Raw genomic sequence first — 25,627 nt, 5'->3', positions numbered from 1 at the left:
TAATCTTTTAGTATGAGTTATAGAGATGATAATGCAGGGCCTTCACGCACGAAAAAAGGAAAGTTCAATATAAAAAAGGCTTTTACGGATAATGAAATAGCAAATTTGTTGGCTGAGCTATCGGATGAGTACCAGAGCGATTTTAGTTATGACAGTGACGAAGAATTCGTTCCTCCGACTGGTACCCATGATATTTCGGATTCTAAAGATGAAGAATAAGTCGTGCAAGAAGCTGCATGTCAGCAGGATGATTCAACTATGGCGGAAAACGTTATTTGAGAGAACGATTCAACATCAATGAAAAAATTTCCTTTCATAAAATCCAAGTATTTGCTCCAACATGTTTCAGGTAACAATCCTATAGATTTCTTTCGTCATTTTTTCACTGATGGTGTCTTGGAAGAAATAGATGCTGAAACTAATGATTATGCTCAGAAAGTACTTTTTCGCAGGGGAAAAAGAAGCATTCTCGCATCAATGCTTGGAAGAGCACCACAAAAGAGGAACACTTGGTATTTGTGGGATTGATCATACATATGGGAACTATATGAATCAACCATATACTAGATTACTGGAAAACAGATGCACTGTTTGGTTTACGTGTATTTTCAGAAAATATGAGCAGGAATCGGTTTTTGTTGTTACTGAGGGCATTGCACTTCGCAAAAATCCCAGACCAGAATACAGAGCTTCCAAAGGATGGACTGTATAAAGTAAGAGATATGGTGAATTTGTTCAACGCGGGAGTATCTGAAATATATTACCCAGGGCATGAGATTAGTTTAGATGAATCGATGGTATTGTGGCGTGCACGGCTTATTTTCAGACAGTATATAGCAAATAAACGTCACAAATATGGTATCAAGTTGTACATGATCACAATTCCCGATGGTATGGTTCTGAAATTTATGATATATACGGACATGTTGGATGATTCTGGTGCAAAAGAACATGCAAAAAAATTCGTTATGAATTTACTCGAGGGAATGCTGGATATAGGACATAGCATATTTATGGACAATTATTATCAGAGCTATGAAACTGTCAAAATGCCTTGCTGATAGGAAAACTCATTGCACTGGGACAATCAGAAAGAACAGAAAGACATTTCCAAAAGAGGTAAAGGGAAAAAAACGGAAGAAAGGGCAAAGTATGCTAATGGTATGATGATTGCACAGTGACAGGATAAGAGAGGCGTCACTTACATTTCCAATGAATATAAAAATGATGTGGTTTCCACCACATCAAACAAACAAAAGAGGTGAAATTAAATCGAAACCTCTACCTGTAATTCAGTATAATAAATTTATGGCCAGTATTGATAAGCAAGATCAGATGCTTACTTATTATCCTTGTGAGAGAAAAACAATCAGGTGGCCCACGAAAATATTTGTGTATATTTTGCAAATAATGATGAACAATTCCCACTTAATCTATAATAAGTATTCCAATGAAAATACATCACTGTATGACTACCATTTATCCGTGATACGAAGTTTACTGAAACAGCCATCTGTTCTTCGTGCTCCTGTGTGTGCTCAATCTGAATATGAACATGTGCTGAGTACACGGGAAGAAAAAAAAGAAGGAAAAATTCTAAGAAAGCAATGCAAAAGTTGCTATTCCAAAGGGAAACGTAAAGATACAATATATTGCAAATTTTGTGAAGGATCTCCCCGGTATTGCTTAGATTGTTCAAAGATAATACACAAATAACATTCTAGATGTATCTGTATAATGTCTTTGTAATTTTCTTGTTATAAATTCCTTTGTAATATGTGTAATTGTCTGTAATACATATTGATATAAAAATAATGCGTACTGCCACTTATTTTTCTTATTTAAATTTATTTTTTACATTCCACGTGCCAGCGCGTAACGTGGCATTTGGGGAAAATTTTGACATGTAGTGCCAATCACGCACTGGCGCGTAATTAAAAAATTCTTTAATAAAGGCTTAATTAATACTTAGGGATCACATAATTATCTTTTATTAATATTTTAAATCATATTTCTTATAATAAGTATGTTGGCATCTGGATACAATTTACTCCCATATGGGTGGCAATAACTATCAATCTAACTCTAGTGACTGGCAGTCAATGTGTTAAAATTTTTAGATTACTAAATAGATAAGTGAAAATTTACTTACCTTCTAAAGGGCTGCCCTGAACTGCCTTGCTTTCCCTTCGATATCAGTGTCTATGCTGAAATTTGATCCACAGCAAAGTGCTGCTATAAACTTTTTGAAGAAATTTTAATTAGCATGTGAAAGATATTTACATAATATTTACAAGTTACAATCAATACAAACATTATATTTCTAATATATATGGAGACAGTCTATCGTTTCGACTTATGTTAGACGCGTCAGCCCTTCAACTAACTACTTTTCATCTCTTCTGCCAGAGGGCGTTCGTGGAAGCAAAGTTATTAGTACACAAACATGATACTCCCACCTTGAGGTGCAGTATCAGCAAAGAATGGATCTCAACTGACCTATAATCTAAGTCTTTTGATATTTCGTTATACGTCGAGTCCTGTACCTTGCTTTCATATCCGACTCAGGTGTAAATTTGAGTTCAAGAGGAATGAGGTTCTTAGTAAATCTCATAATCTCCCCTTGGGCAGTTTGCAGCTTCACTAATCTAATGTGTCCGTCGTGAGATGGAAAAATTTCCAAGATTCTAGCTAAGGGCCAGTTAATCCTTTTTTCATTGTTGAACACAATTACAAGATCACCAACTTTCACAGACGATGGTTAGCTGATGAATTTTTTTAGTTGCCCTAAATATTCTGATCAAAATCTTTTTCGTAAGTCTTTTCTCAATTTAGGTCTGTAAAGGTATCTCTTATTGATGGATTTAGAATCCAAAAGATCTAATTCAAGAACTCCAGTCTCTGGAATTTCTGTTTGAAACATTGCTGGGGTGAGAGCTCTCAAATCTTTTATGTCTTCTGACAAATACGTGAGAGGACGGTTGTTCATAATGCTCTCGCAATCACAAATGATTGTCAACAACTCTTCGTAGTTCAGAGAAGATTTTCCTAGTACCTTTTGAAGAATTCTTTTTAGTACTCCAAATAATCTTTCCTACCACCCTCCCCACCAAAGCGAGGAAGGGGTAATAAATTCCCATTCAATTCTCTTAACTGTTGCGATTTCTAAGACAGAATTCCAGTCTATGGTCTTAAAGAACTTATTTGATCAAACAAAATTGGTTCCCGATGAATTTCCTGAAGGCATGCAGGAAACTTTCAGTTGATAGAGAAGAGACTAGATCTAAGCAAATTGCTCTATATATTGCGCAAGTAAAAATGACCTCCTTTTAAAATTAAGGGACCCATCAGATCAACACCAATAATCTCAAAAATTAAGGCATATCTTATTCTGTCTTCAGGTAGTGGCACTTGAGGAGTCTTATATGAATCAGAGTCGAACCTTTGACATCATACTCATTTTTGGATAACTTTGCGTACTGTCTTCCTGCTCTTTATAATCTAAAATTTTTCACGTAAAGCACACATAACGAATTGTACTCCAGCGTGACTTAGCCTTTCATGTTCCGATTTGATCAATTTTAATACTAACAGATGATCTGAGGGAAGTAAAACTGAGTAACGAAAGTCAGCATCATCGGCTCTCCAAAAGATACAGGTCTTCACTTTCATACGGCCATTGTGTTCATGATAGTTGCAGAGCATGTATTCTCTTATCTTTCGATCCTTCAAAAAATTCTCGTTGGATCAGTCTGAAAATCATCGTTTCAGTTCCTTTTGTTTCTTTGACTGAAATTCTGCCATGAGTTCTGTCAGATGTTAGTGCAGTAGCATTTTAAATGAATCTAAGGGTCCAAGACACGACCTTCATGATCTTTTCAAATCTTGAAATATTGTCAAAAAAGTTAAATTTATCTGTATTCGTGTTATTGCTTGCTAAAACCACAGTTTGTTTTCTCTCTTCATTTACTATGTCGAAGTCAGGAGGTTCTCCATCTGCAATAGGAAACTCTTTTGGAGGTCGATAGATCCAATCTGATCCTTTCCACCACTCAGATTTTCTCAATTCCTTAGCAGAGCAACCGTGAGATGGCAAATCTGAAGGATTGAACTTCCTGGGAATGTGATGCTAGTGATCTGGGTTACTCAATTTTCGAATCCCATTCACTCAATTGGCTACAAAAGTAGACCAATTTTCTTTGGCATTTGTGTAATCCGTCCAGTAAAAAACTGGAACCTCTTTTAGTTTCAAGTCTTCTCTTATTGTACAAGAGAGCCTGGCTCCAATAGTGCAAGCGAACATCTCTAGTCGAGGTATGGTGTGTGCTTTTAGGGGAGTAACTCTAGCTCTAGATTGTATCAGTTGACAAGTTACTCCACTCTCAATACTGTGTCTAAGGAAAATGCAGGTCACATATGCATCCTTGCTTCCATCCGAAAATACATGCATAGTGGTACTTTTGTCTATTTTGGGAAGCAGTAAGGAATTTTGATGTCTTTCAAATATTTTAACTGAGATGACCATGTGAAAAACTTCTTTACTAGATCATTCGGCAGATTAATATCCCAGTTAATTTTCTGTTTCCAGCACTCCTGTAGAATCAGTTTAGGCATGAGAGTAACTGGACTAGTAAACCCAATTCGGTCAAAGATTTTACTGAATTCAGAAAGAACATATATTTTGCTCAATACAGGATTTTCTTCATATTTTACGTTACAATACTAACTATTGTCAAACAAGTCCCATTTCAATCCCAATACTGACACAACATCTTCATAATCTTTATCAGAAAGGCTTAGAATTGAAATTTCATTTTTAGGTCTATTATGTTTTCAACCTCTTAGGTCAAATTTTGCTGTAGCCATTATTTCTCTAGATCCCTTGATAAATGAGTTCAATTCTTCAACTGATTCTATGCTCGCTACGCAGTTATCCACATATATGGCTTAACCACATATATGACTAAACTCTCCGTAACTTGTTTTATTTCTCCTGTAATGAGTTTTCCGGCATAATCTGCTCCTACAAGCATGTATATTTCATTAGAGTGTTTTTCGAATAAACAAGAATTCTCATTAATAGTCACATCACTGGGAAAAATTTTATAATATCTTAAGTTTCTTTAAGCAGTCCCTATCCTCCAATTTTGGAATATGTGAACTTTTTTTTTTGGACTCGTAACTTCCATTTTGCATGTGAATCCTGTTTCTTGATTACTTAATTGGATATTTGTTGTAATTTTCCCTTTTTTCTATCCCTCCATAAAGCCCATGTGTCACACTTTCCTGACCTAAAAATTTTAATTTTAAAGTTATGATTTATAATAATTTAATAATATTTAATAAAATTTATAATAAAATAAAATTTTGATTTTCTTCATATTTTACGTTACAATACTAACTATTGTCAAACAAGTCCCATTTCAATCCCAATACTGACACAACATCTTCATAATCTTTATCAGAAAGGCTTAGAATTGAAATTTCATTTTTAGGTCTATTATGTTTTCAACCTCTTAGGTCAAATTTTGCTGTAGCCATTATTTCTCTAGATCCCTTGATAAATGAGTTCAATTCTTCAACTGATTCTACGCTCGCTACGCAGTTATCCACATATATGGCTTAACCACATATATGACTAAACTCTCCGTTACTTGTTTTATTTCTCCTGTAATGAGTTTTCCGGCATAATCTGCTCCTACAAGCATGTATATTTCATTAGAGTGTTTTTCAAATAAAAAAGAATTCTCATTAATAGTCACATCACTGGGAAAAATTTTATAATCTCTTAAGTTTCTTTAAGCAGTCCCTATCCTCCAATTTTGGAATATGTGAACTTTTTTTTTTTTGACTCGTAACTTCCATTTTGCATGTGAATCCTGTTTCTGGATTACTTAATTGGATATTTGTTGTAATTTTCCCTTTTTTCTATCCCTCCATAAAGCCCATGTGTCACACTTTCCTGACCTAAAAATTTTAATTTTAATTTCTCCATAAGAAATGCACTGATGTATGATCTGCTTCTTTCGGTATCCAGAATTATTCATTGCTTTCACCATTTCCATAAACATTGACAATTAAAATTTGCAAGATTACACTTTAATAGGATGAATTATTCGCTATAAAGCCTTATTTTCAATTTGTTCTTCCTTAATTTCGCTATTTTCGTTTTTAAAACACATTATAATGGCATGTTGTTATTTACATAATTCACATCTTATTTTAAAAGTACAATTAATGCTAAGGTGTCGTGTATGTAAACAGCGATAACAAATTCCTTTCATTTTGCATTTCTCTTTTTTTTTTCCCCTCAGTAGACTATAAAGATGCTTGTTTACATGTTATAGATTTGTGATCAGAAGAGTCGCGGAAAATACATGCAGTCCCCAACCCCTGCAAATTTGTATTTGTTAATTCCACCGCTGTGTGTTTTGCAATAAGTCTGGATTCAGTAAGTCTGTTATGCTTTGCACTGCCGAAGCGATCTTTGGCTGCACCGTCTGGCATATATGTTGTCGTGCAATTAACTGTTTAGAAAGAAATTTCACTAGATGATTCAAATCGTAATTTGATTTTCGAACTGTTTTATTATAATCTAAAACCAAATCTGCAGGCAATGCTTTAACCAAGATGGGTGTTAATAAAGCTCCATATGTTTCTGAGGTCATATTTAATGACTCAAGACGTTGAATATGTTTCTGTATATAATTGAATAACTTATGTAAATTTTGAATGTCATTAGAATCCTTTAAAGGTCTTATTTTCAGTAATTTATTTATATGGGTATTTATCAATAGATCTTTATTTCCAAATCTTTCTGTGAGGAGTTTAACTGAAGTTTCGTAATTTTCTTCGGTTAGATCGAAACTGTCAATGGTGTTATAAGCAGTACCTCCCAAAAAGGATTTCAAATAATTAAATTTACTTATAGCATCAAGCATTTTATTTTGGTGTATGGCTGATGAAAAAGTGTTCCAAAATGTCAGCCATTCACAGCTTTTGCCATAAGACTTCTGAATCATAAGTTTAGGAAGTTTTACATTCTTACTTTCGGTTTAAACATTTTCTATCATACTTCACTTAACTGCTCAGTCCTTTTTAATACACTCAATTTTTGTTGTTCTGTATTAATTTCTTTCAATTTTTTGTTAGCTTTGTATTTAAATGTAGTTATTCTTTCACGATATTCGTCAACACCATTTAATCCCTGCTCTAGATCCTTTATGTCTATTAATTTTTCTATATAGGCATCTATTTGTTTTAACTCGTTTGATTTTTCATTTAAGAGGTCTAAGGAAATTTTTAGTTCCTCTGCGTTCACTTCTGTTTTTGATAATTCAGTTTTGATTCAGCCAATTACTTATGTAACTGCAGCCCTTATGTGGCCGCATTTCCTTTTCAATGTATCAATTAATTCCGTCATTTTTTAATATTCAATAATTCAACAAGTATCAGCAGTTCACTAATTATTTAGGCTTATGTATTATCTACATCACTGCAATCAATTTAAACAGTTTCAGTAGTTAGGAAAACAGCTCTTATTATCGAGTCCCTGTTCTGGTGCCATGTTAAAAATTTTATCAACTTTGCACTCTTAAAATTGTTAGATCACTAAATAGATAAGTGAAAATTCACTTACCTTCTAAAGGGCTGCCCTGAACTGCCTTGCTTTACCTTCGATATCAGTGTCTATGCTGAAATTTGATCCACAGCAAAGTGCTGCTATAAACATTTTCAAGAAATTTTAATTAACATGTGAAAGATATTTACATAATATTTACAAGTTACAATCAATACAAACATTATATTTCTAACATATACGGAGACGGTCTATCGTTTCAACTTATGTTAGACGCGTCAGCTGTTCAACTTACTACTTTTCTTTTCTTCCGCCAGAGGGCATTCATGGAAGCTGAGTTATTAGTACACAAACGCGACAGCCCTTAACAGGCCTTGGCTGCTTCAAACACACACTCCTTGTATCATCTTCTATCTGCAGTGACTCCTCTCCAGTTTTAATTTTCAAAGTTTTTAAGTCTTTTTCAATGTTAACTAATGTTCTAGTCGGTGAACTTCTTTTAGCTCAGGTAACTGAAGCTTAATTTTCACAGTTATTCAATTATATACAGAGACATGTTCAACGTCTTGAGTCATTAAATATGACCTCAGAAACATATGGAGCTTTATTAACACCTATCTTGGTTAAAGCATTGCCTGCAGATTTGGTTTTAGATTATAATAAAACAGTTCGAAAATCAAATTACGATTTGAATCACCTAGTGAAATTTCTTTCTAAACAGTTAATTGCACGACAACATATATGCCAGACGGTGCAGCCAAAGATCGCTTCGGCAGTGCAACAAAAGCATAACAGACTTACTGAATCCAGACTTATTGCAAAACACACAGCGATGGAATTAACAAATACAAATTTGCGGGGGGTTGGGGACTGCATGTATTTTCCGCGACTCTTCTGATCACAAGTCTATAACATGTAAACAAGCATCTTTATAGTCTACTGAGGGGGGGGGGGGGGAAAGAGAGAAATGCAAAATGAAAGGAATTTGTTATCGCTGTTTACATGCACGACACCTTAGCATTAATTGTTCTTTTAAAATAAGATGTGAATTATGTAAATAACGACATGCCATTATAATGTGTTTTAAAAACGAAAATGGCGAAATTAAGGAAGAACAAATTGAAAATAAGGCTTTATAGCGAATAATTCATCCTATGAAAGTGTAATCTTGCAAACTTTAATTGTCAATGTTTATGGAAATGGTGAAAGCAATGAATAATTCTGGATACTGAAAGAAGCAGATCATACATGAGTGCATTTCTTATGGAGAAATTAAAATTAAAATTTTTAGGTCAGGAAAGTGTGACACATGGGCTTTATGGAGGGATAGAAAAAAGGGAAAATTACAACAAATATCCAATTAAGTTAAGTAATCCAGAAACAGGATTCACATGCAAAATGGAAGTTACAAGAAGCTCAGCTTAATTTTCGAAGTTTTTAAGTCTTTTTCAATGTTAACTAGTGTTCTAGTCTGTGAACTTCTTTTAGCTCAGGATCTTTCAGGTTATTTGATTTTCAAAACCTTATAAGGTATTTCTCCGCTTTCCTAGTGTGCCTTCGTTGTGTAGTGATCTGCATGCTGGTCTGGTATTCTAGAGGTCCGTGGTTCAATTCCTGGTGAAGGCATTTGGTCATTTTTCATCTTGCCTGCTTCCAAAAATATCCTAATGTCTCTACAGTGGTGCCCGAACTAAAAGGGTGTTAGATGAGGATTCTCCACTCCTAGGATTTGGCAACTGGGTTCCCTAAAAACCCCAGTTGCCCTTTAAAAAGCGGAATATATAAAGTATTTCTTTTGCTTTTCTAGCGTATCTCCATGGTGTAGTGGTCTGCAAAAGGGAGTCTGCATTTGTGTTGCTGGGCCGGTATTCCAGAGGTCCATGGTTCCATTCCCGGCGAAGGTGTTTGCTCATTTTTGATCTTGCTTGCTTCCCAAAATATCCTAATGTCTCTACAATCTTAAGAACAGAATGTCAAGAATGTCATGTGGGATTATCTTCCAGACTTCTTCAAACATGGCCCAGCCATTCTTAATGTATTACTGCAGATGCCTTGTGTTATTTGTGATTAGCTATAAAGCATGTACAGTTCAAAGTTATATTTTGTCCCCAACATACCCCTCTTCCTGTACTGGGCCAAAAATTGCTTTGAGGAATTTTATCTCAAACATGTCCAGTGAGTGCTGTATGTTTTTATTTTAAAGTCCACATTGCGTTTGCATAAAGTTAAACAAGTAGTATCTAGTATATTTCTACTTTTAGCATTGATAATTACTGTCTCCGTTAATAGGAGATCCAGGTGTATAAATAGGCAATCCAAGGCTAACTGTAGTATAAATTATCTACTAGCAAGCAAGATCAGTGTATAATTTTTTATCTGTGCACAACATGATAGATATCCAGCTGTAGTGATATACAGTCAAAAGTCGTTAATCCGGACTCGTCGGGACTTCGGCGATTCCGGATTATCGATTTTTCCGGATTATAGATCATCAGTTTAAATCTGGTAAGATGGCATGCAGAAATTACAAAATTAAAAATATGAAACCGTAATTTATGAAATAAAGAACAATTATGATCTAAAGAGTATCAAGATTTACAAAAAGAAAAAGCTTAATATTTATTTGTTTACTTTATTAAACATTTCTTTCAATATAAGTTGTTTAAGTTGCAATGACGAGGAACTTGATTTAAATCATAATCCAATTCGAAGATTAAGGAACAACGCAATCTGCAACATTAACTGAATTAGATAATTTTAGCTTAGCTTATACCGTCCGTTATACATTAAACGCGCATGCGTAAAAGTTTTATGCGCATGAGCACATGCATATTCGCAGCCGTAAAGGTCTTACGTGCACGCGTAAATGCCTATGAGCATGCGTCAACACGACGCATGCGCAGAAATGTGCATGACCTCAAAAACATATGGATTATAGGTGTCCGAATTAACGACTTTTGACTGTAGTAAATTCCATTGTGATGAAAGGCATGTATGTGAGCCCTGATATATTGAAAAGTGCATGAATGAATCCCAGTCAGTTGAGCATTAAATTTTTAGCCTAAGTTCATTGGAGTGCAAATGTATGCAGTCTGGTGGAGATAGTCTGAGGTCTAAACACAGGTATACGTAGGAGAGAAAATATATGTGCATGCTGTTGAAAATAGCCTGGGATCCAAGACAGATACATTAAAGGGCAAATATACATACCCAGTTTGGAGTCCAAAATATAGTATTCTTTTAAGAGCTCCAGATGGTCACTTTCCTTTATATTATAAAGGAAAATTAATATTATGAGAAATTTTAAGACATCTTTGAGGCTCTAGACCATACTTTTCTGACCTGAGTATAGTGGATGCCCAAAAAATTTGGATATAGTCTTCATTATTGGTATTTGTTGTGTCAACCTAAATATTGTGGTTGATATTACTTGTAGTCTTGGTACTGTGTATCATTATAAGTTAAAGGTGTTAATTTGTGGATGAAACATTGTACAGAAAAGTAGTGCCATTATAAATTCCTTACTCCGCCTAGTACTGAACCGTCAACTCTTTGGTTCGTAGGTGTGTGCTCCAAGGGCCAGATCAAACGCATGCTCTAAGTTCATGACTAAATCCATGGTATGATTAAAATCATCTATGAATCAACACATTTCCATCAATGTGAAACTGTGGAATCAAAAGCGGAATTGTTCTGTGCGCTAAATCATTTATTCAGACTTTGTACTCTTTTATAGCTACCTAAATACAAGTCCATAATATTATTCTGTCTGGAAACATAACTGGAAAAGTTCTGCATTTCTTTTATGTTAATTGAAACTGTGATTACCCCATTGGTTCATATCTTGGGCTTTTTTTTTTTTTTTTTTTTTTTTAATATATATAAATCTAAAAGGTTTGATATCCAGTATTTTCATCTTATGTTGTGACTGAATAATGGTTTTGAAATTTTGATCTCAGAATGTTAACAAGCCAAAAGTAAAGCAATAATGCTTAGACATGGAGGATGAGTAATTGTACAGAAATCACGTTCATTGACACAAACTGTTTTAACTCTCATTGCATTATATACATGCATTGTTCAAAAAGTTCTGAGCAATTAATTCTGATGTATCCAACCCCCCCCCCCTCTTTTTTTTTTTTTGGGGGGGGGGCCGATTGGATGTGTACTTTAGTGATCTAATTTGTGGAGGGAGAGGATATAAATTTGGAAAAATAATATGTATATATATAAATGTGCCCTTTCTAATTTCACTATCTCAGTTGGTAATACAACATAGTGTTGCAGGCATAAAATCTGCAAAATATAAATTTTGAATTTAAGCATTTTTAACTTTCTTCCCTAACTTCAGAGATTTTAATGCTGCAGATGCTGAAATAAATTTGGGAAAAAAAGTGTTATTTTCATTCTTCCAATGCTTTTGCATCCACTTTTTTCTTTTTTTAACATTTGCCTGAAAGCTATAATGTTTGTATGAATGAAATTTCTTTACAGGTTCAAGAATTTCATCAACTTGAAAGTAATTTGCAAATTAAACAGTTTTTGGCTGATACAAGAAAGTTTTTGCATCAGATGTTACGTACTATAAATATTAAAGAAGAAGTACTGATAACTTTGGAAATGGTTGCAGATTTATCTTATGCATGGGAGATAATAGACAGGTACATTTAGAATCAGTTTTTTAAATTAATGAATAGTTATAAAAAATGTTATTAGTTACTTTTCAAATCAATAATTTAAATTATGTGAAAGTAATAAGTTGATTATCAAAATGTAAAATTTCACGTGACACTAAAATTCAATGCTAAGTCTGTTATTGATTTTTTTTTTTTTTTTAAAGAATCGGAATTATATTTGAGACTTTTTTTCATGCAGTTTTTTTATTATTATTATTAGTTGCTTAAAATAATTCTTGTGTATCATGTGATACTGTAAATCATTCATTTAGTTAGTGCATATATTAGAAAGTTATTAGTATTTTTAGTTAATGTATATATTAGAAACTGTATATTTTTGTGCATTAAATGCATTTAATTGGATTTAAAGTAGCCATTCCTCAAGTGTTCAGTCTAAAACTATATGTATTTTAAATTAGCTGGACTGTTATTTAATGTGTTTATGATAAGGTTAAAACATTATTGAAAACTATGTAAAACTCTACGTAATGTATTGTTAAATTGGAAATTTCAGTGTATTTTCGGATGTGCCTGAATTATTATAATTATATTATTTCTAATAATTGTGATAAATAATGGATTTTTGTGTATATTATTTTAATTATGCAGAAATGTTTTACTAAATACAATTAAGTTTTCATACATGTATTTTATGTGAAAATGTGTGTGTGTACGTATACATATACATATACATACTGTAATGTATTTTGCAGTAATTTACAAAACAGACAATCTTCTTAGTAGAATATAAATTTTATTTCTAGCTCATGGTGATAGACAATTTTTATACAATTATTAAGTGGTAAAATTTTCATACTACTCCTAACTGCTAAAATCTTCAGAATCTAATTTTTTTTAAAACAATATTTCATGTTGCTGAGTAACGGTTTAATACAAATATGGCGTTGCCACTTCAACAATAATTATATTTATTTATTAAATAACAAGATATTACAACCTCTTCCCCCTCCAGATAAACTTTAATTTATATCTTTACTAGGTGTACCCGCCCGGCGTTGCCCGTGCATTTAGAAAATGCAGATAAGTGAATAGCGCAGGAATAGTAGTGTAGGACATGTAGACTATCTCTCTCTCTTCCCCCCCCCACAAGCTACAAAAAAGAAATGAATTGTAATTAATCGATTTAATGTATCGTCAAAACAGCAAACTAACGCTAGAATAAAGAAATCAATTGTTACAATCGAACGTTATTTGAAAACAAATAATAATATCAGTGAGTCAAAAAAACCGTGATTAATTAATTATAAATAATTTTTTTTAAATTTTTCTAATTCAAAAATCGAAAATCGGGCTTCGAGGTCTGGTGGCCAGCCCCTTTGTGCTTCCGTATAAAAAATTCCAGGTCCCTGCGTGCGATAGATTTGGCTGGAGAGCTCGGTCAGACAGACAGACAGACACATTACACTTGCTTTTATTATTATAGATAAATTAAAGTTTACGGGTTTTTTTTTTTTTTTTTTTTTTTTCAAAACAACAATATTAGCACAATACAAAATTGAAATACAAGATATAACATAATAAGATACACTGAGGAAGAGAGGAAGGAACAAAATATTTTTTTTATCTACATAGAGAAACAAATTATTTAATCAGGCCAGGGAGTACAACATTTTTGTGGTTTTTACCACTTCGATGAACGATTGTGTAATTGTAGGGTTGTAGTACTAGTGCCCATCTCATAAGTCGTGGATTTAGACTCGCATTATTTTTTAGCCAAACTAAGGGATTATGATCGGTCATGATGAGGAATTTAGTATGCCCGTCTAAATAACATTGAAGTTTCTTTACAGCAAATATTATGGCGGAGCATTCCTTTTCTGTGGTAGAGTACTTTTTTCAGTTACTGTAAACTTCCTACTGAGGTATAATACTGGATGTTCATTGTCTCGTTCATCGTTTTCAGCTAAAATGACACCCATACCAGAGTCTGAAACATTAGTTTGCAAAATAAACTCCTTATTGAAATCAGGTGAGTGTGACAGAGGCTTTTGTGGCAGTTTTTCTTCTTCAACAACTTCTCTGTTTAGTTTCTTTAAAAACTTCTCCTTGACTTGCATCTCAACTCCAAAACTTGGCAATTCATCTGGAACTTTTAACTGAGAATCGTTTAATTTTGTCAGTTCTTTCTTTTCAGATAGTTTTTGCTTGTTGCGAGATGAACCTTTGTTCTTATCTGCTACTTGCATTCTCATTGAATGTGGCAACTTTGAGTATCCTCTATCATGTTTATGCCTCTTTGCTAAGTTTTCTGATGCGAGCTTATATTCTGAATGTATTTTTAATTTCTCAGCTTTAGAAGCACCTTCATGAGTTCTTTTATAAGAATTTCTTTGATCTGCTGCTAACGAACTATCAAACACATCTTTTCTTTTTGGAGAAGAAGGAACTGGGGAACTTGTAGAGGAATAATCAAACACATGATCCATAGAAGATGAATCACCAGGTAAATAAGGTGAGTCAACTTCCATATAAATAACTTCAGTTTTCTCATCAAGTGATGAATGCTTAGATTGTTTGTCAGATTTCTGTGAAACATTGACAGGAGCTTGACTTTTAGGAGGGTGAGTATTGACTAAATTACCTTGAGTTTTAGTACTATTATTTGTTTGGTTCTGTATCAAAGATGTATAGTTCTGCATTTGATCCCTATATTTTTCAGGAATAACAATTAATTCCCTTTCATTTCCCTTTTTATCTATTTTCTTTTTCTTTGAAATCATTTGTGTTGCTGAAATTTTCGCTTTTAGCTTCTCTAAGCAATGAGGCTAGATCTCTGCTTTGATGCTGAGATTCAATTAATTCCTTAGAATTAACATTAATTACTTTTTTCATTTCTTTGTCTTTCTCGTCAGCTTGCATTAAAATATCTTCATCAGTCTCAATAACAGACAGTGCTTCTGGTTTTCCCATTTTAGTGTCTCTACTTCGATCTTCTTCATGAGATCGTTTTACTTGAGATCGTGTCAAAACCGCATTTATCTTTTCTAAATTTAAGAATTGTTTATCTCTGAACAACTGAGCAGTTTTGTTACCCAATACGTATTTGCCAGGATCATTTGTAACAACGGCTGCATTTTTCTTTATATGACCAAGTTCGCAATTAATTTCAACTTCTGCTAACGGTAGACACACTAAATGGTCATTAAAAGATATTGCACCCAGACCTGTCAGTCATTTTTGCATTATCTATGTAATTTCGAGAAATAACATCAACAGTGGCACCTGTGTCTCGAAGAATAGGCATTTCATACCCATTCACTAAACCGTTAATTGTATATGTCTCTAACAAATCATCATTCGAAGATACGCAATTTACCTTTTCATTTGGTTTTAAGCGAGGACACTGAGGCTTAAAATGTTCATATGATCCACACTTGAAACAACGTGGTCGATATCTTTTGTCATATAAATTTTCTTGGTTTTTGTTTTGGAACTGATTCCTTTGCTGATGATCTTTCTTGTATTTTGAATCATCCCATCTATAAGAATGCTTAAAATGAGGCGGATGCTCTATTTTTTTCACAAAATTATCATAACGCGGTTTAAATGGTCCTTTGTTAATTTTCTCAGTCTGATTGGCAGTTTTATTGTTTTTCTCACATCTTCAAAATCTTCAATTTTCTTAACCATTTCAGTAGGTGAAATGATGGTTGTCCATTGATCCATAAAATGTTCTTTGAAATCAGGAGAAGTACGCTTTTTCATTTGATCAACCAGCGTGAGATGTTTTAGCTGTTCAAAAGTTTTAATGTTCAATCCGTTAAGCCATCCTTCTAAATAATTCTTTAATTCATAGTAGAAATCATACCAAATACTTTCAGTAGATTTTTGGTGTTTATTAAATAGTTGTCGAAATTTTTCCGCACTCAATTTAAATCGTTGTAACAGTAAAGTTTTTACATATTCATACTTTTTCGCGTCCTCTTCCGGTTCTCTAGCAATAAGCTGAACAATGTCAGGGGGCAGCAATGAAATAAGTTGAGTCACTTGATTTTCAGCAGGTATATTCATTATTTTATCTTGACGCTCAAATAACACCAGAAATAAACTTATTTCATCTTCTTTAGGGTTGAAACAGGGCGTGACATCGTGAATTCTGATTTTTAAAGGCTGCTCAGGTAACTGCGTAGTTTCTACCAGCTGTGCTTTTGCAGCCATTGCTTCCAACTGAAGTTTCTGTAGCTCAAAGGCTCTAATTCGCTCTTCTTTTCTTTCTCTTTCTTCTCTTTCGTGTTCCCTTTCTCTTTCTTCTCTTTCGTGTTCTTCTCTTCTTTCCTCTCTTTCGCGTTCTTCTTTTCTTTCTCTTTCGTGTTCCTTTTCTCTTTCTTCTCTTTCACGTTCTTTTTCTCTTTCTTCCCTTTCGCGTTCTTTTTCTCTTTCTCTTTCTTCTCTTTCGCATTCTTTTTCTCTTTCTTGTCTTTCACCTTCTTCCTTTCTTTCCCTTTCTTCTCTAATATCAGCCAGTAGTTCTCGAGTAAACTCCTCATCATAATCGGGACTTTCAGTAATCAGTTTATGCAACTGAGCAATCTTAAATTCAGGTTTCACAGTTAAACCTAACTCTTCTGCTAGTACTTTTAATACGAAATTCACACTAACCAATTGGAGAGAATTATTTAAACAACTTTGCCGGGTTGGCACGAAATAATATAATACTACGTCAGATTGACGTTTTAACTCGCTATTCACAAGCCTCATTAGCTATAACTATATAAACACCTTTGCCAGTTAGGCAATACAATGGAATTTTACCAACGTCAGTTTGACGATTTTACTATCTATCTCCACGCCTGGTTGGCGATAACAAAAACAATTTTTGCCAGTTTGGCAATACAACTTTTAGAATATACAATCTGTAATACGTCGGGATGACGTTACTATCTACCACACGCCTGGATGGCGAGAACTTAAACTTTGCCAATTCTGCAGTATAATCAATTCACTCTACGTCAGTTTGACGTTATTACTTATTTTCACGCGCCTGCTTGGCAACAAATTCAAAAACTCAGCTAGCAGTTCTTTTTTTTTATATATATAAATGCCGGGATGGCTTACACATATCAATTATCAACATAAAATTTTAATACATATAAAAGTAAAGCATAAATAATAATTTTTAAATACTTCTTTACCACAAATATCAATTATAAATTTAAGCTGAATATTTTTAGTGTCAGTTATTTTAAACAAAATCTTACACGATAAACCATAATTTTGAAACAAAGTATTAAAATTCAATAAAATCTTTTTTAAGAAAACCAAAAGTTAATCTTATCTTCAGAGATCAGCAATATCCTATTTTTGACAATTTTTCTCGGACGCAAGTTACAGAAGCACAGAAGATAACCTTTGAATGATCCGCTTCAAATCTGGCTTTAAAACGGCAGACTTCTTACATCCATTTCTCCTTGAAATAAAAAAACTTGGAAATTGGTATTAGCAAACTTGTTCTAAAAAATTCAGTAAATTTCTGGGATTAGGAGACCAGCACCATCGAAATTGATAATTGCACTCCTAATTTCCAGTATCTCGGTGGAACCTCCAATTAATTAAGACTGTAATGTATTTTGCAGTAATTTACAAAACAGATAATCTTCTTCATAGAACATAAATTTTATTTCTAGTTCACGGTGGTAGACAATTTTTATACAATTATTAAGTGGCAAAATTTTCATACTACTCCTAACTGCTAAAATCTTCAGAATCTAATTTTTTTAAAACAATATCTCACGTTGCTGAGTAACGGTTTAATACAAATATGGCGTTGCCACTTCAACAATAATTATATTTATTTATTAAATAACAAGATATTACAACACACTTATGTATGCATATGCGTGTCTTTGCATATATATACACACACATAGACACAGATACATGTACAAGTTTACAAAAGAAGATGGTAATTATTCTTATTGTACTCTATTTCATTCCATTTCTCTTATGTTAATAGGCATGTTTAAACTTATATAATGTATAACTTCTTATATTCTGATATTGGTTTTTAATTTTTATAGCTATACTGTATATATGCAGCAAGGAATTAAAAGAAACCCTACACTAGCAATAAAATTAAGAGCGACATTTCTAAAGGTAAAAATTTTAATTGTTCACTGTAAGCTTCAAAAATATTCTCATAATTTATCAGTGAGTCATCAAAAGGAGGAATGTTCATGTTAAATGATATTTAGCCCCCTTTTATATTTATCATTTTTAATTAAAATGAAAATTCCTACACTTTCTTCTAATTATATTGTTATACTAATAAATGCAATGCAATAACCACAAGTCAAATTTTTATTGTATCATTTTTTATAAGCCATCAATCATGGAAGATCCTTTGAACTAACAGATGTAGCTCATAAAATGCATATAGATAAGGCAGCACATTTTATGAACAGATTTCATGTGGAAGTAATGAAATGGTCTGTGTCAAAAATTCTAGAACCATTTAATTTATTTATCTTTTGTGAAGAAATCAGAAAGGCTGAAAAGGGAACATAATACTTTCATAAGCTAGTTATCTCTTTCCTTTTTGACTGTTGAATCCAGCACGATAAAGAAATGAGTCATATATCATATGAAACAGTACTATAATCATCCCAAAGATCTTTGCTTTGCTTTTCCGACTTAATTCCTCTCTTTATGGGATTACCCCCCAAAAGAGCAAACCTTTTACTATTTTTAATTTAAAGGGGAATTTAAAAACATTAAAAGTATAACTGTTTGAATATTTGCTTCATTATGTGCCACAAATCATATGTTAGTGGGTTATATTGAAAAAGATACTGCATACTTCTAGCATGTCTGTGAAAGAAACTTCACTTTCCCTTTTATTTATTTAGCTTGCATCGGCTCTTGATCTTCCTTTGCTTCGTATCAACCAGGCAAGTAGTCCAGATCTGCTTTCAGTATCACAGTATTATTCTGGGGAACTTGTATCGTATGTTCGAAAAGTATTGCACATAATTCCAGAGACCATGTTTGGGCTTATGGCTCAGATAATATATCTGCAGACAAATGTTTTAAAGGAAGTTCCTACAAGACTTATGAAAGACCAGTTGAAAGCATATGCTCAACTTGATGAAAGATACAAGGTTTGTAAATTATTTTATTATGTTTGATTTATAAATTTAGTAAAAGTTAACTCTTTTACTTCAAATATATGACAGTTAAATCATAATTTTCTCATCATGGCTTAATAAGTGTTTACAGTTAGCTTTATTAATTATTGAAGTAGATAACATGTTTTATACGTTAATTAAAAATATTTTCAATTTAGTGACTAGTTAGTGACTAATAGATGATTTTTGTTTTGAATTTTTATTTATTTATGTGGTAAAAGTTTACAATTGGGTGCCCCTTGTTTTTTTTGGCGATTCCTTTTTTACGCCAATATCGGCACCAGGAAGGCACAATTTCAAGATGGCAGCTATGCAAAACCAAAATAGCAAGTCAAAGATTTGCAGAAACTCGGTGTCCATGTACAGATCGATCTATTTTCGCTTAAAAATATCTGAGAATTGCACAAAACTCGGCATTATACAATGCCTTGACTTTGTCTATGTACATATTGATCTATTTTCACTTTAAAAAATCAGGAAGCTAAATCCAAGTTAAAACTATCATGGTAACCAGAAATGGGACTTCATCACCAAAACTGAATGAAATTTGTCATCAATGAAGGGGCACCCAATTCTACACTAGAGCCAATTATTTATTTAACTTTCAACTAAAAATGAAAACTTTTTTAAGGCTTAATAATAAATTTAACAAAAAACTCAAATTTGCTTTGTCAAACTTTTGATTTCGTATATTATAGTGTTGATTGCAGATGCCATACTGTTGAGTATCTGAATTAAAATATGCATTTTTTAATTAAATGTTTTCTGTATGCTTTCTTCCTTTTTCTTAAAATGCTTAGAAGAAAAATCTGTTTAAAGTATTAATTGTTCTGAATTTTATGATAAATGATAACCATAATAAATTAGCTGTGTTGCTAAATGGTATGTGAGATCTTTCATTTTATCGTCTCTATAAAAATTAACAAATGTTTAGTTAATTTTTAGTCATTTAAAAATCGTTTTGTCCGAGTTTCTTAACAATATTTTGCAGTATGTGTTATTTTTTATATAGAGTGTTTTGAATAAAATAGGTTTCTAACACTCTGTAATTGGTGGATTGCAAAATTTCTTAATCAGTTTCTTTTGTACGATATTAAGTGTATCCAGACTACTTTGTTACTATGAGTGAAATCTTTGTAGTAGTGTATAGATTGCAGGCCTATATATATTATTATATTGCAGGCCTATGCATATTCCTGCAATTCAAAATTGAAAGAACAAATGCAGTTTTTAAATTGAAATTTTACTTTCATAGATCCCCTTAAACTTAAGCTAGCCATTCCAGTGGAAGTTTAAAGAACAAGTCATTCTTTATTTATTTAGATAATGACAGATTGCTGTTCATTTAATTAGTTTAACTGCAGGTACAAGTTATGGAATATGTCTTTGGAAATTTGCAGCCAAGTGGAAGCAAAAGTAGCATTTAATGCATCTCTTGTTAATCATCTCATTTTTATTCTTCTGATTGTTCATTCCAAATAGAATGTGATAATCCTTTAATATGTAAAATTCAGTGGACACTTTCATTTGATTTGCAATCATCAAAACTCTAGTGTTAGGTTATTCATCATATTCCTATAACATAATGCTAATTCTTCTTTAACATGCTTGCTGCCATCTGTGTGAAAACTCATATAACTGATTCAGAAGTCAAACAACAAAAATCAGCGTTAATTTACAAAATTTTCACAGGACTAGTTTCGATGGTTTTACCGAACCATCATCTTCAGCTGCAAAACCGCAAATGATTGCTGCAAAACCGCAAATGATTGCTGCAAAACCGCAAATGATTTGCGGTTTTGCAGCTGAAGATGATGGTTCGGTAAAACCATCGAAACTAGTCCTGTGAAAATTTTGTAAATTAACGCTGATTTTTGTTGTTTGACTTCTGAATTAGTATTTATTCGGCGTGTTATTGTGTCTTCATATAACTGAGTTTACTTGCATGGTGTCAGATAACTTGTTATTGATCATCTTGTCTAAACTGCTGAGTATTGCAACTAAATCACAGAGTATGAGTATTATATAAGTATTTGCAGTAAGTTCGTGCAGTTTTTAGGTATTGGGGATTCAGAAAGGGACTCAATAATGCATTTGGTGAAAAGTTCCAATTTAATTTTGTACATCCAAAACGCAAATACAATAATAAAATGATTAGAACTCGAATCCATTTATTGAGAAACTATCATTATTTACTTGGGAAATCGTAAAAACTATCTGCTGAAATTCTTGTTCAGTGTTTCATGTAAAATTAGTGGAAAATAATGTACCACATGTGCAAGAGTTTTACATGAAGGCACAGCAAGGGTGAGTGTTGTTGTTATATAGTTTTGAGTTATCTCATAGTTGGCACAAGAAGCAAAATCATTATATCATATGCTAACTACACTTATACTCATCTAAATTTATTTACCACTAAAAGTAATCTGTCATGTCATATCTGTATATAAATAATAAACAACAGAAAATAATTTAAAAACATAAAATGCGGATAGGATCATGAGGCGTGTGAACGGACTCACCATTTCAGCTTTGGCTGCAAACATGTTATATTTATATACAGGCATTTTCTATTTTGACTTTAGTTTACAACTAGAATACATAGCTGTGACGCAGATTGATTGCTTTCATGTTTCTAAATTCAGTTTGTAAATGTAAAGTCTTTTGTGTATATGAAGTACCTTATATTAAATAAAAATATTTTAGAATTAAGATTAAAATTAGGTAAAATTTAGCCTTAAATTGTTGTTTTCATAAAAGAAATTATTCTTATGATAAGTTCTAACTTTTTTCTTGCTAACACCAGTGTAATCTGAAGTTTTTGGACCTAAGTACCTTATTTAGTTTTCTCATTCTCATTTGAAAATAATTTGTTACTTTTTTCAGCACCAAAAAGGCAAGCTAAATAAGAGTAAATTCACTTTGTGATGATTTCCAGTTTTCAAGAGTAATCTTCTTACCTTTAGTTTTTTTTTAAATAAATTGAGAAATCTTTTCAGATCTTGAATTATAAATAGCTAAAAAAAAAGTACTTTTCCTGTCCATAACCAAAAACTGTTGTAGCTTCATGTTTACTAGCTCAAATTTTAAAAATGTATAATATTTTCATGTGTTGTATTATGAACCGAGCCCGCATTGGACTAGCTGATTCGCCGTTGTGTGTTTCATGTAATAGTGGACGGTCAATGACAGCGGAACATTTGTACGAGTGTGAAGCACTGCAAATTTTTCTTCTAGATTTTAGCACTATTGGCAAGCAAGAAGTTTAATGGCCTAACGGCCAATGTAACTGGCATTTGACAAATAAATAAATATTATGAAAATTAATTTTAAATACTAACTTAGAAAATTATGCAAAAAATTTCAAAAGCATAATGCAGTTACATATACATCAGTTCTTGGTATACATAATAAAATTTTATGACAAAGATAGTTTTGTGAATTTTTGCATTCAAATTTGTAAGACCAAGTTTTTATAAATAAATATGAATCAGATGCAGTTAGAAATCCATAATGCATTTAAATTTTTAATGGGAAAATAACAAAGAGGTATGTATAATTTTAAATTGTACACCTGTAGTTTAAATACGTTTTCTTTCCAAATCATTTTGTTTGGCTATGATAAAAGTGCAATATTTTAAATATTCTTTTAACTAATTTCTAAAAGTTCTTTAATTTTCTTTTTCAAGTTGCTTTTAGAATTTAATGTAATTATCATTTCTGTTGAGGATAAACAATTATGTCCATGATATTTTAAATTAATTTAGGTTGCAAAATATACACATGCTATATCTGTATTTACTGAGGGAATTCTCATGATGAAACGCACATTAGTTGGAATCATTCAGATTGATCCAAAGCAACTTTTGGAAGATGGAATACGCAAAGAATTAGTTCAGAAAGTTGCTGTTGCTCTTCATGAAGGTTTGGTGTTCAATCCTAAAGTAAAGGTATGCAAGTCTTGAGTAAGTTTTAATAAGTAAAGTTTTGGCCTCCGTATCAAGTTGATTTAAGTTAAAACATTTCATTTTACCATACATTAATTTTTAGCAGTATCCGTATTTAATGCTGCAGGAGAAATTTTCTATCTTGTGAAGTAAGTAATTAAAATATGTGTATCAGGAAAGTGATTGGTGGTCGGATGCATACGCAAAATGAAACCGACTAATTCATCTAATGATTGGCTGAATACTCATTACATCATATACTCTTTTGCAAAAAAAATCGAAGCACCAAGAAGGACTTCTGCGATCGTGATGAAATTTGGTAGGCAAAAACATCTTGATCGAACATGCAAATGATCAAAGTTTCAAGGCAAATGAGCAGGAATTGGGATCATAGAGCGCATTTCTAGTGCGCAATTCGCAAAGTATAAAACCAGTAACAGAGGCAGAAAATTTATCTCTTTTTGTTGCTACCATTGTAATTCCATAAAGAAGCAACTAAAGATGCCATTACGACGATATCGAAGACCTTACAGATAACTAAAGACTTCGAACATGGTCGCATTGTAGGGTTCCGGGAAGCTGAGTGGTCATACCAAACAATAGGCCGCCATGTGAAGTGTACAGACACTGTAGTGCAAAGATGTTGGCGGCAATGGTTGCTACAATGATGAAATGAAGGCTCCGGAAGACCAAGGAACACAAAATGCGAGACAAGATAGGATGATTATTCGCCAGACCCAAACCTCCCCAATGTTATCATTGTTAACTATTCAACAGACTACCAGCCACGTCTATTCCTGCTTTGGTACCGTTCACCATCTCTCAGCACTTGTCTGAGGTGGGGTTACATTCACAGAGGCCTTTAAGAGGTCTGCCTTTGACCCCACAACATCGGTAGAGTCGTCAGGGGTGGTGTCACAGCCGATCATCATGGCTGCCATCAGACTGGCATCGTATAGTGTTCAGCAATGAATCCCGCTTCACTGTTGAAGCAGATGACCACCGTGTTCATGTCTGAAGAGGATGGGCCAGCGGTCTCAATCAGCCTTTGTTTTACAAAGGCATACAACCATAAACCCTGGTGTTATAGTGTGGGGTGCTATTTTTTATAACAGCAGGTTATCTTTAGTCATCCTCCATACATCTTTAACAGCTCAACAATATGTTGATACCATTCTGTGGCCGGTTGCATTACCCTTCATGGCACGTCATCCTGGGGCCATTTTCCAACAAGATAATGCCAGGTTACATACTGCTCACATATCTCTGGGACTGTCTGCATGGTGCATGGGTTGATACTTTTCCTTGGCCAGCAAAGGTCACCAGACCTTTCACCGATCAAGAATGTCTGGGACTAGGTAGGCCACCATATTCCGGCACCACAAAATATCGCAGAACTGGAGGAAAAACTGATGAATGCTTGGCAGAATGTGTCGCAGGATGGCATTACAGGAGGTAAGGAATGGTAGAGATTACAGGAATCTCTACCATTCCTTACCTCGATGAATTTAAAAATACACTGCTGCGAGGGGCAGTTCAACCAACTACAAATTTGAACACTCAATGAGTGATTGTGAGCTGTGAATAGGTACTATGACCTTGATTTTTTTTATTATCTGTGTATGTGCTATACACATATTCAATTTCATCAAAAACAACCACTTCCTTCATGGTGCTTTGATTTTTTTTTTTTTTCTTTTTGCAAAAGAGTATATATTACGTGTTGAGTGTGTTGCTGGTTAGCCAATCATAGATCATTAACTGTAACCGTTAATCACTTGTCAGTATTTCCCCGCACTCCCAAGTAGTGCTGTAAAGGTAATAAAAAATTGTGTACCTGTATGTATTTGTTACTCGATGAAGCAGTACTCGTTATTTTCGGTAGAATCGAGTACTAGTATAAAGTGTCACATCGCATTGAATCATGTGAGCGGCTGAACCCCGCGGGTGGTAAAGTCGCTGAACACTGATAGTTCGTTCTGGAGTTCAAATTTCGGCGAGCAGGCTGGCTGCATGGACATTTTCATGGTTTACCCCATGTGTAATGTGCATATGAGCCAGTTTTCCTCAAAACGCCCTTCACAAAGGCATTCCTCCCCTTATGCTGATAGCCCTAGTGTGCTTTGCTGTAACTTAATAAACCAAAACGAGAAAGAGGAATTGGTGAGGGAAGGCAGCAATGAAAGTGCACTTTTCTTGAGCTGGGAATGGAGTGGTACTAAGCCTATGAGATTCAGAGGACAGTGAATAAAAGCATTCTTCTGCAGGTCATAGGCGAGG

At 33.4% G+C, this 25,627-nt stretch overlaps 1 protein-coding gene across 2 annotated transcripts in view; it reads left to right on the top strand.

Annotated features, from left to right (window-relative positions):
- Positions 1 to 25,627, top strand: part of Strump (WASH complex subunit strump) — a 272,405-nt gene that overhangs the window by 180,506 nt on the left and 66,272 nt on the right. For both annotated transcript variants that reach the window (XM_085825272.1, XM_085825271.1), the window contains 4 exons: positions 12,074 to 12,240; positions 18,294 to 18,369; positions 19,122 to 19,373; positions 23,168 to 23,350. In XM_085825272.1, coding sequence (XP_085681398.1) covers positions 12,074 to 12,240; positions 18,294 to 18,369; positions 19,122 to 19,373; positions 23,168 to 23,350 — 678 coding nt within the window. The remainder of the gene's footprint in view (positions 1 to 12,073; positions 12,241 to 18,293; positions 18,370 to 19,121; positions 19,374 to 23,167; positions 23,351 to 25,627) is intronic.

This window comes from Stegodyphus dumicola, chromosome 10 (assembly GCF_044657685.1).
Source record: "Stegodyphus dumicola isolate Sdum_Otavi_A_Nest chromosome 10, ASM4465768v1".
NCBI lineage: Eukaryota > Metazoa > Arthropoda > Arachnida > Araneae > Eresidae > Stegodyphus > Stegodyphus dumicola.
Note: the sequence above shows the minus strand (reverse complement) of the source record. Positions and strands in the feature narration are given on the sequence as shown.